Source organism: Apostichopus japonicus, chromosome 16, assembly GCF_037975245.1.
Source record: "Apostichopus japonicus isolate 1M-3 chromosome 16, ASM3797524v1, whole genome shotgun sequence".
Lineage (NCBI taxonomy): Eukaryota > Metazoa > Echinodermata > Holothuroidea > Aspidochirotida > Stichopodidae > Apostichopus > Apostichopus japonicus.
Window position 1 is genome coordinate 36,688,473 of NC_092576.1, and position 19,127 is coordinate 36,707,599.

The 19,127-nt window shown below is 36.7% G+C and overlaps 2 protein-coding genes across 2 annotated transcripts in view; both read left to right on the forward strand.

Annotated features, from left to right (window-relative positions):
• LOC139982254 (uncharacterized) overlaps positions 1-19,127 on the forward strand; it is a 281,036-nt gene that overhangs the window by 237,796 nt on the left and 24,113 nt on the right. The gene's annotated exons all lie outside the window — the stretch shown is intronic.
• On the forward strand, positions 520-18,887 carry LOC139982261 (uncharacterized). Its single transcript, XM_071994938.1, has 9 exons — positions 520-832; positions 2,181-2,495; positions 6,194-6,847; positions 7,613-7,951; positions 8,050-8,163; positions 8,581-8,624; positions 9,080-9,107; positions 9,351-10,858; positions 18,680-18,887. Exons 1-9 carry the CDS (start codon positions 772-774, stop codon positions 18,737-18,739), a joined length of 3,123 nt encoding a protein of 1,040 aa, XP_071851039.1. The 5' UTR covers positions 520-771; the 3' UTR covers positions 18,740-18,887.

Genomic DNA, 19,127 nt, shown 5'->3' on the forward strand with positions numbered 1-19,127 from the left:
CCACAAACAACCCACACTTGACAAAAGCGGTATTGTCAAAAGTAGGTCACGTACCACTGTCCGCACATAATACAAACACCACAAGGGCCCAAAATAGGTATTCCATGGCCAGTTCACATCCACGTTAACCCCACTTTCTCTACGTAAAACCCATATTGTCCAACAAAGTTGTGATGACTGGACATAAATAGTATATTCCAATGAATACCAAAGATAAAGGTTTAAATGTGTCAAATGACGTCATTTTACTATTTCTTTAGCCCACCGTAATACATACGTATTTTTGTACCTTAACAACCTAATTCGACTATGGCAAATTTCAATCTGCCTGCTTGGCTTTAAAGAACTCGTCAGACTCGTTATGAAACGTATTTAACTGCAAGATAACCAGATTCTCATCTGTATCTCAGTAGTAGAAACTTGTTAGGGTTTTAAGCCGTTACCCAGTTATTGCTAGGCCATGTTAAAAGCTTGACAGTTTGCTTTCCCCTTTCTCTTCGCTTTCCGTTTCACTCTTTCAGAACAAACAAAATATTAGTATAACAGCTTTACTGTGGTAGCTGTAAAATATGTTACCATGTTCGTTCTACAGCCCAGCTATAAAGAAAAGCCATTTTCTACTGGTACCTCCATGAGAATCAGTAGACAAGGTGAACAACGACGTAGCGACTGGCCTATCGCTATAACCAGTACCCTTGAAGTTGTACTTTTTATTTACCGTCACCGTTACGTGCGATCATTCTATTTTTAGATTCTTACGTATGAGAAGACATGGCGATTTTCGACACAGGACTCCTGTTAGCATTCGCGATAATCCTTCTGCTATCTTCAGGTGAGTAGTAATCAACTAAAACGTGGAGAAGCGTTCATTACGTACATACAAGTAGCTGCACTGCCATGGCTGTATATGGTAAGAGCTGATATATTTATTACAACACAGCATTTTGAAATGTGCACATCTTTCGTAATTTTTCCATGTTTGGTTTCGATGACAAGGGAAACCTATATTCAGCCATGACGGCGTGTGTGCACGTGTGAGCGACGCCCAGGTTGAAACACGAAATCACAAGATAGGAATCATGGATACTTTTCAGAAGATAGAATATCTCTATTGCTTTTGGTGGAGGTCAAAGATTATCTTAGGTCAGCTGAGTTTAAACACTGAAAACATTGTAAACACGATATATGAAGTTAGGAAGTATGAATACTCTATACTTGGCACTAGAAGAACCAATTGTTTGGTGGAGGCATGGATACTTCTCGTAAGGATCAGTGGTATTGATGTTTTATGTCCTTTTTGAGAGGTTAGAGATCATCTGGGTCACCAGGGCTCAAACTCTGAAAACCTTTATTACATATATCATGGTAGGAATTATGGATACTTCTCATACTTGGTGTGCTGATGCAACATTTTGAGTGGGATAACATATGTTTATCATGTCATAGTGTAATAATAAATCAAAATAGTGGTTCAGGACATTATAATAGTTCTTCTTTTCTTGTGAACATCTAAATCCCAGAGCATTTTGTATTATATTAAGTTATTGCCAATATCAGTCATCTAACCAATGCAGTCAAGTTGGGGTATGCGTGAGTATGTGTATCCTCATAGATATCTCAAGATTGGTAACCTCTTCAGGTCTCGTATTTTGTGTGGCTTTCCTATTATGAGTACAATACTCGTATTGTTTGGGTGTGGTCAAATGTAATTCTTTGGTCAGAAGAGGATAACATACACAAATCTCATAAACGCTGTATCTCCAGAACCTGAATATAAAATGATGAACTAATATATGCATGGTAGGATAACCTTATGTAGTGTAAATGTTTAACAATTAAGTGTAGGTCAGAGTTCAGTTAAGGTCATCAGTCGTCATAACTTGAAATGTTTTAAACACGATATTTACAGATAGGAAACCTGATTGGCTGACATATTTTGCACGTGGCTTTCCTATAAGCAGTACAAGGACCTTATTATTTTTCATGGCGGTCAAAGATCATTTGGGCCTACAAAGGTGACAGTGTGTAATTCGTTACAGACAAAAAACTTGTAAACACGATATCTCAAGATAGGTTACATTACGGCTCATTACAATTGAATAATGTAATGCTTTAAGTAAATAAAACATTACTGGGTTCGAGATCTATGACATAGCACATTCTTTTTTTCCCTTGTACAGCAACTTCACTAGAAGAATGCGAACAGACATATTATGTTGAAATTGGTACGAGAGGACTAATTCCATGTTCTTGTAATGGAAGTTCTTTAGCACTCATAGCTTGGGTCAATGTTAACGAAGGAAAGACCCTTTTGTTACTTTATGATGATGACAAACGTGGAGATGGCTACGAATCTGGAGAATATGATATTTATCCTAACGGATCGTTACTTATAAATAACGTGACGGCAAGCCATGAATCTGTATACCGAGTATCAACGGCAATCTCAACTTTGCATGATAGATTTTCGAAAAATATCTGTGTGCACACAACCGGTAGGTAGCTTTGATAGTTTAATATTGTAAATCTAAATTGTCAGAACGGAAATGAAATACATGATAAATAATGACATCAGCAATCAGTATCAATAAACCGCTTCCACACAATATGTCGTATTTTCAATTTGCCCCTGTGTGCATGCATGTGTGTAAGTGACGCTTGTAAACACGGTATATAAAACAAAAACGTGGTGGATTAACTTCATGCTAAGTATATGGATCAGTCGTAGTGAGTGCAATGAATGTTTTCCAGCAGTAGGATGTGAACATATTTTTTTTAAAGTGTATCATAAAGTCATGAAACTCTTATTCATAGGAATGGTTGGTGACAGACCTGATTTGCTACCTCAACATTACTAAAACAAAATGTCCCTTGGCTCAAACATATTTGTGTCTATATTTCACATAGGAATACTGTTATTTCTGGAAATTGAAACATTTCGAAATCAATTCTATAAACATATTATATAAAAAAAAAATGCTATAAATTCGTATAATCCTTACTAGTGAATTAATTGGTTGATACTCACAAGAGAAGGCTAGTAATAAGATATGGCAATTTCTGATATTTTCTGGCGGTCACTGAATGAGCAAATTGTATAGCAAGAAGTACAAAAAGCCAACTGGCTTTCTGGTTTAGCATATCGTGCACCATTCATCAGCGAAATGCCATTTGTTAGACTTATTTGCACATTTCTATAATTACATAAACATGCTTTCTAATAGTTGATAGAATTATCCTTAAATGAATGGGGCAAACAATGTACTACATTCCTATTTCTATTTGTTTTAACTTTGTTTGTGTTGCTTGAATTTAAGTTGGGAAATAGTAAGAGGGAACCCTTTTATTTTCCATATTATTTATATTCTTAACGACATGTGCCAAGAAAGGGCTTTGCATTTACATTTCGTTACACCCTATTATTGACAAGGTTTGATCGATGGATATGGTACACAGGTTCTTTTGAAATATTTGCTTAGTTGTTTGCAGGTTGAAAGGTTGTTAAGTTTGCTGTAAAGGGAAGCTACTTCATACTTGTCATTGTCCTAAAGATACTTCCATGTTAGTTGGAGATGTTGCATTATCGGATACACTAAAATAAGAAATGATACTGAAAAGATAACAGAACAAGCTGTCAAGGTCTACTTTAAAAGTTAGGACACGACTGAAAAAAACCACACTCTTAGATGAGACAAAGCGCGTACCTTCGAACTGTTACAAAATTAGTACAATTTAAACAATCATTACTTAGTACATCTGACGTGTATATTATGATAATAATGTACTATGAAATATATCCAAATTGGGGAATACAACAAATGTGCCCCTCCCCACCACTTATGGGCCTCTACCCCAAATTCCAATTTCAAACAGGAAATCATATTCTAAAGGTGTTACAGGGGTATTGCACAAACATGAGTAACTATCCAGATATGCACAAAGAAGCGTCTGCTGCATGCATGTAAATTTGATAAAAGAATGTAATATATGTCAGGCCACATCAGAGATGGTAATCGGAAGGGCATCAAATTAACATGCACAAAATTACTGGAAAAATGGTCGAAAAGCCTAACGTTTCGATCCTAGAAGAATATATTTAATATATGAAGAGGTCAGGACCTCTAAATTACTGTATGAAAAAAAAAAAAAAAAATCGTATCCAAGCTGTCCATGGAATATTTTTGTCAGCGTGGACAAAATTAAGGAGTACTTCTAAACATCCGCAAAGTAATACTTTTTGAACAAAGTGTAAAGATCTATATATAGCATGACATCATAGAGATAAGCAGATTTTAGACGTACTTACGAATAATTACTAAATCCAAAACGTTTCTCTTTTATTCTGTTACCGTTCTGTAAGATGAGTATAGCTCATGATATTCTTCACATATTTAATGTTAAGATGGAGGACAGTGTGGCAAATTTGATATTTTGTAGTAACATTGCTTAGAGCGTTTTTTTCCCGTATTCATAACCCTAAATGTATATTTTTAACTGCTTGGAAAAAACAGTTTTCTTACCGGTATATGGATTAAGTCGTGTCTCTCGTACTTTCAGTAGGTACGTCATAAGGTTTGTTCCTCAGCATATTGTCACTATTTGCGTCACAGTACTGCCTACATATGTATATAGCAAAATGGTAAAGTGATATAAGTGTATGACACAAAAAGCGTGTATTTACTCATTACAAAAGGACGCGGAGAGGTAAAAACTCGGCCTGATACAACACATGAGATAACTATGGTTTCACTTATAATTCATTCATATATATCTTTCAAATATCCCCGGTGTACTTCAATTAGCCTATATTACTGTTCTTTGTTCTAGCGAACCATAATTTAAGATGCTGTTTTGATAAATTAATATGTTAGCATAATGTAAGTATTAAACCAACCATATGCTTACATGTAAACTCACTTTGATTGCCACGTTAGTGACTTGCATATCATGCATTACAATATTAAAAACATTTCAAGAATTCCACCATTCCCAATGGTAAAAAAAAACCACTTCTTAGCATTATTAGGAAATTCACACTGATCAATGGAATTATAACGACTGAACCAAACCATGACGTCACATTTAGGAAACAGTACTTATCGTGTCCTCATGGCCAGTAACGACCAGGAAATAATGGTCTGTATTGATATGACTGCTGCCAGTAGCGTATACTTCAATAGTATTTTCTTTTTTTTCAAATTGTTCTGCCAGTAGGCTATAGCGTTAATGTATCACAATATATACTATATCTTTACTCAATTGAATAAATGATTAATTTCCAACCATGATAAAACAAGTTAATAGTAAAAAGCACATTCTGATAATTACATTAATAATCATATTTTTACATATTCACTATAGCAACAAATCAAAGAGAAAACCAGCTTGTTGACGTGTTGTAAAAGCACCGAACGCAAAAGGCTACTTTTAGTTGATGTTAACCATTCTGTACTATTAAGAGAGACATGTTGCCTTTAATATGGAGGAGAGTGTCCAATATTTGTATATTACATGTTGACGTTTGACGCCATTAAGGTAATTTAAACTAGCATATATTACTGTCCTTTCTTTAGCGTACGATAATCTATGAATGTCAGGTACGAAATTATATAATAACCTGTTTATAAACTTTGGCTACAACGATAAAACTAATTTCCTTTATCGGTCTGTGTTTGACGTGTCTCTTCCAAATTCCGTAGTAAGGTCATTAGGTGCACTGCAGAGAGCAGAGGTCTTACTATAAGCGGGATCCTATTGCCTAATATAGTGCACTGCGCAGCAAATAACTGTTCATTGATCTAAATTGATAGGAGGGTATAAATTAATTGTAACACTTTATATAATATTGTTTTCCCCGTTGGATAAATGATTGATACATTATTCACAATTTAGTAAATTAATTTGTTAGCTCAAGGTTTTATATGAGATCATTTACTCAGCTGTCCTTTTTTGATAAAATTGTAACCCAAAGATTCAGAAATTTGAGCAATTTTGGTACACAATAACTTTCACGCATTGGACCATCACAATAACTTTCAATATATCAAACAGATCTTTCTGAAACTATCTAAGATTATTCACCTAGAAAAGCAAATAAAGCAGTCATCAGTAACTTTCAAATACAGTCATGTGTCTATCCATGATCAATTTGATCGTTACTAGAAAATGTACTCTTCATTGTTCTTTTTTATAGTGAAACCAGCTATAACCATTCCCGTCATCGAGGAGTGTTCAAACACATACGGTACTACCTGTGTTAAGTCGACAACCGATTCCGTTGAGGTAAACTGCTTTGTCAGAGATAGCCGTCCGGCAGTCAAATTGAGTTGGTCGTTAAGAACTCATGGTGGCGATCACATCCTACCATCAAACTACAAGAAGTACACATTTGATGATGTAACATATACTTCACATGTTACAGCAACGTTCTCTTTCGGAGAGTCATCTGTTTTAAGTCTTCTGGCCTGCCGAGCGAATAATGTACCACTGAATCTGGTAGAAGACGAAAACGTTCTTTTGATTGAAAAAGATATGGCTTACACTTCCTTGGTAACTCCCATCAGGAGATATTTGAAGATCCATTCACCAATGAATTTATCCTGTACAGACCTTGGATTAAATTTAGTCATTTGGAAGTGGTCACCTGAAAGTGATGCTTTTGAAACTCTGTATGTTAGCATCTTTCAAAACAGTAATCACACAAAAATCAGCAACATGGAATACAAGTTAGAAGATGAGGGCAGTCTTTCTTTACAGAACACGTTGGTAGAACACGAAGGACTCTACGCGTGTGTTCACGATAACGGTGTCAGTGGCGGCATTGTGTTGTATGATGTGCTTGTGATGGGTATGATTGTTTATATCATTATATATTTTATGCTTTTCAGTCTACACTGAATCACCAACATAGCATAAGCACATCGGTATTTGCATAAATTCCCCAAATTGTGTAATACTTTATTTCATCAAATTATCAAACTGTTACTATGTACGTTGAGAATGAGTGTTAATGATGAACTTTGTAAGGGCTTTATCAATATATGCGCAAATACCCCTGTTTGTATTGAATTTTTATTTTTGTTTATTTTAGTTCCCATTTATTCGATCGCTATACCAGGCAAACACTGAGTCAATAACATTATCCATGTCAGTATATGTCAAACCTACACGGAATGGCCATCTCCCGTGGACACTTTGATACTTGTCCATGTTATACTGATATCTGTTTGTGTATCAAAAACTCGGGAAAATTATGGCGAAACCGCTGTTCCTCGTAAACGATGCACTCTTATGATTCACACTACAGTCGCATGTAAAGTTCCACAAGCAAAACGAACTTACGCATGCATCTAGAAACTTGAACATGTGTCGTGCTTTGTTCCAGTATATGCCAACACACAGCTTGTAATGTAATGTTAAACTATAAGACAAATTCTTAATTTTGACAGAAAGTCGTTTTCGTGTAACGCGGTATCGCAAGATATATGTTCGTTTGGGCACATGGTTTGATTTCTTCATGCTATATACCATTCGACCTCGTAACAGTTACGGGATCAACAGACTTAAACTCTAACACCAAATATAATATATTTCATGTATTATTTCCTTTCAGTTGATCCAACTCCAGTTTTTCCAGTGATAGATGGATGCAATCACCAACAATATTGCGTCCTGGAGAAACAACCTCAGGACGTTTTGACTTGCTCTGTGCTGGGAATAAGACCTAAAGTGGCTCTTGAATGGAGAGCCGTTCGAGAGGAAACAGCCATTGACTTTACACAACATCAACTTAAGGAGACACAGATGGGTGACTTGTATGATATATCTCTGACGGTTAATTTTGACTTTACTCAAACAACTCAAAATAAAGTTACCGTAGAGTGTCGCGCTGTAGGAGAGAATGCTGACCTATTCAGCCTTTCTACGAAGATTGATCTCCTCTTTCCAAATGGTTAGTTAATACACGTCTCGTTTAATGCGCAGCTTTGAGAAGTATATTCATGATTACTCGTTGTTTCTTACCATTTCTGTATTTTTGTTTATGTATAGTGCTTCCCACAGAACAGAGATCATACACCTTTACAATAACTATAATCGCCGTTTTGGTCACAATGATGATGATGATAATCACAGCCGCTGTGGTGATTATATGCAGAATAAGAGGTACATAATACTATTAATTTAACACGATTTATACATATTTTGGCTATATGTGTATATCGGTATTTTTCAACAACAACAATCCCTAAAACATAGAATACTAGACGTAATCACGTATGTCAAGATTATGATTTCATTAAAGTGAAACATTATGATAAACGAGCATTCTTTTCTTGATAAACTATACTAATTCCTAAAGTGCTTCTTTTATCTAATAATAACGGAGGATGAAATTCATTTTCTTTAGGGTCAACTTAAGGTACCATAATATCATTTTTATTCTGAACGAGAACACATCTTGTAAATAATCACGCAAACCATGCAAGTCAATGAAGCATTTTCTTTCCATAACAAACTATTATGATACACACATGATTCTACATCGGTTTATTTTTAAATAAATCTTCGTATTCTTTTCAGCGAGGAAAATGAAACGAATTAAGCCTGGTGATACAGAACATGAGGTAATGTTAATTAATTTACTTTCTTTCATAACTGAAGCAGGCTATTTGTTATACAGTGATGCGCCGTTTACACGATGTATGATTCTTAACGATATATATGATACGATACCATAACAAAATCTTTGTTCTCACCACATACGATAAATATATGCGATAAATGCATCTTAGACGTCTCCGGAAATATTGCTGTTGTCTCTTTTGCAATCAACTGTCATGATGCAGAATATTTGTGCATACACTTCGCAAAATGACACAACGATACATCATGTCGGCAACTGTACAATGTGTGTTAAACAGCTTCGATAGAATTGAAAGATTTTTTTGTCGCTCAGCTCTATAAGGATCAAATGTAGAGACGAGAAATCGCTGTCGGAAATATTATTGTTACAAAATATTAAACTTTATCTTATCGTTATCAAGTGTATTACAACCAGTGGTGTGTTTATTATTCACAGGGTATCCCAATGATGGAAAATACCAATGGTATGTGTTACAGAAAATACTTATTTACCTTAATATCTTAAATTGGTTAATTTAATAATTTGTTGTTTAATAATTTAATAATTTGTTTTTGTCTAGAAATCCTTATATGAATAGTCTGGTTAATACAGAGTGACACTGCCCGCCAAATGGGTAAAGTTTGATACATTTTATTTAAAATTAATAACGAGTTATATATTTGAAACTCATCGTATATATTGCTAACCATGATTCTTCTTTTCACAGGAAAAGCTGAGCGTTTCATCGAACATTTAAAAGCAAAATATGAAATATTTTACGATTCTGTGCAACCAATACCCTACATTAAAGATAGGATTTATTGCGTGGACAAGGTATTTGTTGAGGGCGGTATTGAATACATGACAGGTATATCTGGAGGACAGGCACAGTGGGATAAATTGTCATCCTATCAAGAATTAGTCAAAGAAAACTGTTTAAAGACAAAGCGACAGATTCTTGAAGGTGAACCTGGCTACGGCAAGTCAACGTTGACTTTACAGTTACTTTATGACTGGTGCAAATCTCACTCTAAGACCTCATCACGTGGAGTAGACGTTATTATATATTTACGTCTAAGGCAACTTAGAGGAGTCGAATCGATTTTTAGTGCGATCAGACAATTCATTCTACCTAGGGATTCAGATATAAGTGAGGAAGATATAAAAGAAATATTGAATCACATGAGCTCCGTGCTGGTTTTACTTGATGGCTTCGATGAGTATCCCGATCAAGAAAGTACCGAAACAGACATTTATCACATCATGAAGAAAGACATGTTTCAGGGGTTTAACGTCATTCTAACGACAAGACCATCTTGTGTACCAACATATTTTGCACCTCACTCCGACCGTGTACGGCTTACAGGGTTCGGTGAAGAGGCGCGTAAAAAATATGTTGAAAAGGCTGTTGTTGGAAAATGTGGAGAAGCAGTGAACGAGCTCTTGAGGAAATTAGAAGAAAATCCTGTTCTTGATGACCTTTGTCAGGTTCCTCTATTCTTTGTAACATTTGCGCACATGACGTACGAAGGCGAGCATTCTTTAACATTCAATTCTGTGACTAGTTTTTTCCGGTATATGATATCTTGTTTTCACAGTCATATGAAGAATAAAATGAGAGACAAAAATGTCACAAACTTTGCGTTGTTAGAAAAAGAACACAAAGTACTAGACAAAATAGCCTTTGAAGCTTTGAGTGGAAAGAATCAGAAACTTGTTTGGAATCGTGAGCAGCTTCGCAATCAGCTAGGAAACGAGTTCTACGATCAGTATCTTCGAATTGGTATATTCGTGGAAGAAGAAGTGTTAAATATCGCGGATACACCAAACGCACAATATGATATTCCGTACAATACAGAGGTTCACTTTTACCACAAAATCTTTTGTGAGTGGTATGCTGCACATTACATTGCTGAACAATTATCTGGTAGATATACTGCTTGTATCAACAAACTTTTGAAAAAGTTAGATCCTTTTGACCTGCAGTATTTGTACAGATTTGCGTGTGGACTTAACAAAATTGCCGGAGAGAAAATTATCGAACACCTTCAGAAGAAAAAAGAAAGTACAAAGTTTGCAATTTTGTGCATGCTAGAACAGGAAGAGAAAACTGACAGCTTTATAAAATCAGTCTCTGATTTAGTTTCGTCTGAAGTAACATACATTAATACGGAAGATAGTAAACTACTACAGAGGTCTACACTACAAATACTAGATGTTGCATCGAAAAATCAGGTAAGTAACGGTTTACGAAATAACGTGTTTTAATAGCTATATAGAAAACAATCACTAATCTAGAAAAACAGGTATAAATAACAAACATTACGTCATACCATGATTTCAACCATAACAGGAGGCGATCCACACAAAGTCAGATGCAGACCAAGACCGTCAGCACTTGCTGAATACCATCGTATTTGCAAATGTTGTACTCAACATGCGATAAGCGATCATATATTCATCATCTGGAGATATAACGTTTATGATTTGCTGTTGTTATAATAATATTTGAAGGTAGGTATAATTAATGTGAATCATGTAGAACTATGCCTAACGTATCAAGCGCATATCCAGGGGGAGGGCGTTGGGGGCGCGCGCCCACCGGGTAAGAAAAAGGGGAGAGAAAAAAAAAAGAGAAGAAAAAAGGGAAAAAAGGGGGAGAAAAGAAGAGGAGGAAGGAGAGGAAGGTAGGGAAAAGAAAAAGAAGAAACAGAGAAACAGGAGAAAATGAGGGAGTAGAAGATAAACGCCAAGACACCAGGAAGAGAAAGAGGAACAGTCATAATTACAGCGCTGATCACTATTATATACACAGAGTAGACAGTCACGGATCGCTGATTTCGAAAGGTGCGTGCGCCTCACCCTACCCCTTACACCGACAACTCCATTTTTGAGGTTTCCATGTCTCTTCTCTCACTAATGTATATATATATATATATATATATATATATATATATATATATATATATATATATATATATATATATATATATATATATATATATATATATATATATATATATATATATATATATATATATATATATATATATATATATATATATATATATATATATATATATAAATATATATATAAATATATATATATATAAATATATATATAAATATATATATATATATATATATATATATATATATATATATATTTATATATATATATATATATATATGTATATATATATATATATATATTTACTATATATGGTCTATCGTAACGCGTGTATGTGTAATGGACGCCTTAAACAATTGTACAAGTGTGCTATTAACCAACTGTGGCTGGTCTCGAACTCTACCTACGCCCTACCCCTCTTATCGCTTTCCGATGAGTTAACGACCTTCGCCCGTAGTACCAAGACCTTGACAAAATCCGGCAACACACCACTTCATCGATAACAAGTGATCGGGTTGTGTATTAGTGACGTCTAGAGTTCGTGCACTGAACTACATGGAGTGTGACCACTCCCAATTTTGAAATTTCCCAAGATCAGGCCCCCAAAAATCCCAAGAAATCCCAAGGACACTGTACTGTATGGATATCTAGCGATATCTAGAGATGAACATCTCAAGATCTTCCCTAAACTGAAGGCAGATAGAGAATCGAAGCCTTCATTGTGTATTGAACTTGAAACTGTGAGTCTTTCGAAATGAAAAGAATGTGGGGCACAGTAGTGTAACTCCCTTGGAATCGAACCGTGCTGAGCCGGGGCCCGACCAAAAAGGGCCCCCGCTATACTGATGCACAGAAAAAGGGTACCTCTTTGGATAGAGAGGGCCCGTTTTACTAGGAAAGAAAAACTCATGCAAGACTGAACAAGACAACATACATATTTTCACGTGGTACGGAATACGGACATCATGATCATAGGCTTATTGGTTATAAATGTATGCATCGAGCTAGTTGTGTTATTTATTATTATAATGAAAACAAAGTATATTATTTTAAAAAAAATCCAGTCAATAATGTACTGAGTACAACATCGGGACATGATCTTTTTAAAAATTCTAAAACAATAACCCAACACCCCACAGACTTGAAACTGCGTGCATTTGAAAAAAAAAAGGCAGGGCTTTCATATAAATATAATAATAACAGGTAAGAATAAAGATGCCTTCGATGTATCGCATGGTAAGATTAAAATACAGGAAATTAGGCTTAGATGGAGACAAAGTTTCAGCCAAAATTAGGCCTATGCTTAGATGTGATTATTGTATTTGTACAGTAGTCTCCATTATACTTTCATACAGTATGGGGGGGGGGGGGGAGAGAGACTCTCCCCCTGGAAAATAAAAAAATAGAAAAAAAATAAGTTAAGCATTTGACATTTCAATGATTTTACCCAACCAACAGTTCTTTAGTTATGTTCATTGCATACGGACCCATCATGCATTACTGAAATTATTGAAACTCAAAATCCTAAGAGATCTCAAAATAAATTCTGACGATCTAGGAGTATTTTTTAAGCAAAGCAAAGCAAATCTGCGTACGCTCCGCTGAGATAAAATCAAGTAATGTGTTACACCTGTAAGACCTACTGACCCCCCCCCCCTTGTGAACATTTCGGCGGACGTGCTTGCTTGGACCTCCTGATAGGGGGCCCCTTTGGGCCGGGAGCTGGTCCCCCAGGCTCATCGTTACGCCACTGGTGGGGCATTGCAAAATAAACAGATAAAAGTTATTTATTTCAGTCTCATTTCAATTATTCGAATTTGTTAAGCAAACAGCAGATATCACATCAGTGAGCATGAACATGGCGTTCCAGGATGAACAGCCTCCAAACCGTATATGTGTGTAGTGTTCGGTTTCAGAAATATCTGGTATTTTTCACATCCTTCACATTTGCATGAGTGCAGGCGCGTGGCAACTGTCATCCCCAAAATTGTTCTGGTTGCCACAGCCCTATTTTACTTTTTTTATCAGCAAACCAAATTTCAATACGGATGCGGTCCGTCTCGTGGGCGCAGATCAGTCCTGGACAATGGTGGGGACGCGTGTCTGTTCTCTGATACTATCTAGGCGAAGCGCGACCATGGGTTCGCCCGTAGCGTAAACATTTTTTTGGGGGGCAAATATACCTCCAGATCGCCGGAAATAACACTTCCCAGACCCAATGATGCTCTCAAACCTTAAATTTTTAGCTCCCATGGCTTAGAAATTTAGTTGGGGAAAATACATGGGCGTCTTCAGAAAACAAAATCATGGGACAAATAATCCAAGTAGACTTTGGTATACGATGGGTCTGCGGTCCTCTCACAGAAAACAATTATGGACTGCCGCAAGTGCAATTTCCTTCCAATTGTTGATAAATGTAAGAAAATGAGAACTGCTGCATGTCGTTTGCACAATGCTGGATCAAACTGCGCCAAAGTTCAACACAGGGGAATTTGCAATGCGGCATTTGATCAGACAAATTGGTGGGGACACGGTATATCATGTCCTCACCACTGATCGCTGGAAATGGCACTTCCCAGGCAGGGACGTCGCTAAAGGGGGGGTGTCTCATCCCCCCCCCCAATCTTGGTAAAAATGACGATAGTTGGAAAATTTGAGTGCGAGAGTCGGATTTTTCGACTGTCGGAATCTCCGACTGTCGCACTCTAATTTTTCTAACTGTCGCACTCTTATTTTCATATGTTCTTGTAATTTGTAAGTGACATAAAATTTTCGATCAAAATTGACCTTTAAACAGTCATATTTACCACGTTTTCCTCGTCACATTGAGATATTGTATCTCGCGATCCTTATATTCCACCATACAAAACTTCGTATGATTTTGAATACTCTAAACAGAATACAACACTCGCCAGCTTCAATTCGGATAATTTATGTATTAATTTTGCTATTGGGTGGGTCGACCCTGTTCGCTAGCTTCAAGTAAGTTCAGGATATACCAGGGACGCAGCCAGGGGGAGCAGGGGAGCGACTGCACCCCCCCCCCTTGATTGTCGAAAAAAATGTTTAAAAAATGTTGTTTTTTTAGCACGGTATTTTGTCAGTGCTCTTTTGATCTTGAATACTCGTCAGCTCCGTTAACTCGATTATAATCGTAATAACATCCAGGCCTACTAATTCAACTACTTACTTAGTTTGGCAGATGCAATTAGCTATATTTAGCCTATAGCCTTTTTCAAACCTATACAGTTGGCCAATGCGTAATAAAATACATATTGCCTACCTAACCTCACTCGATGGAATGTCACGAACCGTATGCACAACGACGACGACAACATGCGTTCTCATCCTTTCTGTATGATTCGTCATAAGTTGTTGCACGAACAGCATGTTATGAAGCTAAGCTAGCAATCGTACGTGATACGCACTTCCTATAAATAATTATTAAACTGCTAATACACGGCGATAACGATATTTTTTTAGGCCACTGCAAATCTGGCTGTCTTAAAAAATTTGATAGCTTATATTGTCCATCAGTTAAGTTCGTCAAATGTATTAAAGTCCAGACATTGGACTATAAACAAGAATCATCCTTCTGGAAAAATTGTAAAAGAACACTATATGTTAGTCTTTCTCATATATTACGTAAAGAACATGTAAAAGAATTCAAACAGGAAACAAAATCTGTTGATTATATGATCATATGATAATGATGAAACTGGCAACAAATTGCCCCAGATCGCATCTAAAGACCTTCAATTGTTCAAAAATATCCTCTCCCCTTAGACCCCTCCCCCATATCAATCGCAAAAAGTGCTCCCCCTTTCAAATTCCTGGCTACTTCGTTGGGATTTACATTGTCTCTATGGTATACAATTGAAACACTCAATGCTAATCTATGGAAGTTTAAAAGTGCCATAAACATAAGCAAAAACTTTGCCTCATAAGGTACAAATGTATCGAAAAAAGTTCGGAACAAAAGTGCAGTCGCGAAAGATGGGGTGTCTGACTAACACTGACCGTATCGTTGACGATTAGTGCGTTGGGGGGGGGGGGGGGGTACAAGGCAGCAGTCGGAATTTTCTGGCTCCAAAACCCATCCAGTTGGAATTTCAGCCACTACACCCCCCCCCCCCCGCCCCAATCGTCAGGCCTTAGCTACGTCCCTGTTCCCAGGCCTTGTTAGTTGCATCTTAGCATTTTCTATTTTGGAATTACTAGTGATATCATCAAAAATATGCTCAACGGGGGGGGGGCGGTCGACCCTTCGCCCCCCCCCCCCCCCTTGGCTTTGCGCCTGCAGTTAGAAATCTTTTAGTAAACAGGCCAAATGGAAACCCAGTGAACCCATATCGATGTGGATCATAATGATTGTACGTACTTACACTCATACACAAGAGATGTACATGTACATACATTATGATAATAATCATAAGTGACAACTAACTAGACGGTCACAGGTCACAGAAACGACCACGAACTCACCGAAGTGTCGTTTACCTCATGAAGCAATTATAGCCACCAAAAAAAAAACTATGCCACCAAATATTTGGGGGGATATTAGATACTATATACTACTATATACCCCTACCTAAAATATTGGGGGACATGTCCCCCGTCCCCCCCCCCCCCCCATGATCGCCGCCCATGCGTAGAATCACCTACAAAAGCAATGATCCACAGGAGATGCGATGAGGTCGAACATGATGTGTGACTGGTGTCACTTCAAAAAGGTTATGGATGAAAACAAAAACTATTTGGAAATTCTTGGGTCTCAGGCAAAAGTGTACATCTGGTTGGTCATTTCAAGCCCGAGAAGTCTCATTTCCGGTGATCTGGGGAGGTACCAAAACCAGAATTTTTGGGGAACGATGCGCGCCAATCGATGGCGCTCCGCTTAGATAGTAATTCGCGCCCCGGGTTAGAAAATCCTTGGTACGACCTGAATAATGTATGGTAGACAATAAAACAAACACGATAGGACCATTCATTTATCTCCAAATGTTTCAAAAGTATCATTAATAAGAAAAAGAGTTGGAACCCTGCAGATCGAAAAGAAATATAAATCTACCATCAAGGTAATTGTTCCTATATCTCTAGTCTTGACTCAACACCCTCGACCCCTGTAACACATTTGTTTAGTATGTGCGCCCTTCATTATGCACAACCAGTCGATATATTCCAATTTGAATATGCATAATTACGAAGTGCCATATTCCTTCTTTATTTTTTTATTTAGAAGGAAATTAAAAGTCCAATTAATATTGGCTTATTAAATTTACACAAGTTTCATGTAATTTGATACAGTAGAAGGAATGTTTGAAGAAGAATAGCCAAAGCCTGCACAATTTAACACATTTGTAAGCTTCCTTTCACGAGTACACTCAAACAACAGAACACCTGTTCTCAAATGTAAACACAGCCGCACAGTGAACGTTGATCATCTGCGCACGTAGACGTACGTATATATTCCCGCAGGGCGGGTCACGTAAAAGTACACTCTGTGTGGAGATTCAGTTCGTTACTAGCTTTACGTACACATACATGTGTATCATTATACTGTATGACTGCTAATGGACTTACACCGCGTATGGTTTGCTGATGTAATATTGACTTGCGGTAATTATAGGCCTATTTAAAGTCAACAATTATAGGCCTAAGCATGCTTGAGAGATTTTGTTTTTTTTTTCTGTAAGATTTATCGTTGCATGAATTTCAAATGAATGACTTCTTCATGTAACCTTGCCAGTCTGATTCGTTAATCATTATTGGCGTAATACTTAAGCCAATAGCTTGACGTGGTAGCCTAACGTTAGTTGTAAGAAAAAAATATGCAGGTAGGCTATAACAAATAACGTTAGCTTTTTAAAATACAAAAAAGCAAAAAGTGTGTGATCTAATACATTGCAGACGCGTAGGCCTAGGCTACGTCTTAAACACGTCAAAAGATACCGGAGAGTGTCCGCGTTACATTCACGGTGTCAAGTGTTTCATTATCAACTTGTTAGCCTTCGTAATGTAACGTTACACTTTAACCGTTAGCTACGGCTAGTATAAGATTCTCTTAACGGGAAAAGTAAGGGCTTAGAATATAGCAATGTATATGTATATCCTCCGTCAGCCTTTTACATTTTGATTTAATTATTGTCTCAGTCATAAAATTAGCTTCCAACTTTATCCTAAATAAATTATATACTGGGGAGTGTGGGCCTAAATAGACAAATAAGGTAAAGTTGGAAGCAGTAAGGATGGATGTTTCTGACGGATCTAGTCTTACAGTAGGTCAAACGTGAGAGATCAAAAGATTACAGGTAATTTAAACGGTATCAACATTGAAATGGGAAAGTTAAACTCAAATGAGTCTATAAAATTACATTTTAATAAGATATTACGGTGGCTTCGTTCATACTGTGTAGGCTTAGGCTAGGCTAGGCTATGTTATTTTTAACCGGGCCGGCTATCTGTCTACGCTCCTGGTTTGTCGCTCAGCTCATGGAGCTATAGCTCCATGCTCAGCTTGAGAGTGGAAAGTTAAACATAGTACGACACGAAATTAATATAGCGCTATATAATCTTTGTGTCATTACAATGATTGGAAATGATTTTATCTTTATTATTACAAATTGATTGCAAGTAGGGTATAGGCCTATACGATAAACACACGTATCGAGATGCGCTGTATCTCCCGGGAAGAAAACTCATTTGTAATGGGTCACTCACGGCAGGAACGTTATCGAGACTCCGCTAGTGTTGCTGTAGGAATGTTTTAATACACTGACTTACAGGAATAAAGCAATAACATAGATTATGAAAACTACAGAAATAGTAATGTATGTGCTAAATATAATATTACAGACCAAATATAAATATTTATGATATTGCTTTTTATTTTCATCTAAGTTTCATCATCTTACGAATTTTATTTTAATAAAAGCATCATTATATCATGTTTTTTTTCATTGGTATGTTTGGCAGGCAAGTTTGAAAAGGGCACCGCTCTAATTTCTTTTTATTATTAATAATGTAAATGCAATAAAGTTCCTAATATTATGAATATTGAAATAATAAGAAATCACAGACAATTCTTTGTTAAAATTGATGATTAATGTTATAGCTTTTTTATTCATTTTTGTGTTCTATTACAGATACGTTGGATATTCATCATGTGTATTTATCCATCATGGATGAACTATAAGATAAGTTAACTGTGATCTTTCTTTCCTATTCTTCAGATTCCAATATCTCATCTACGCCTAGAATGGTCCTTCAGTGGATTTGCCGGTAAAGATATCAGACTTGAGTCCGGTCTTAGTTTATCGAGCCTATCATCAGTAGAGAAGATATCCATCAATGCAGGAGAAAAACAAGAATTTACAGCGGAAGAAGTGATCGGACTAATAAACTATGGAATCAAGTCACCCAGGTTCAAGGAACTATGGTAAGGGGAAAACATCGTGACAGGCCTTGGTTGATAATGTGTGGGTAAGACTAAGAGGGGAAGGAGGGGTAGTCAGAGGGTAAACGTATGGGGTATATAGGAGGGGATAAGGTAATGGTATTGTGCAGTGGCATTTACAAGTCTTGTGTTGAGAC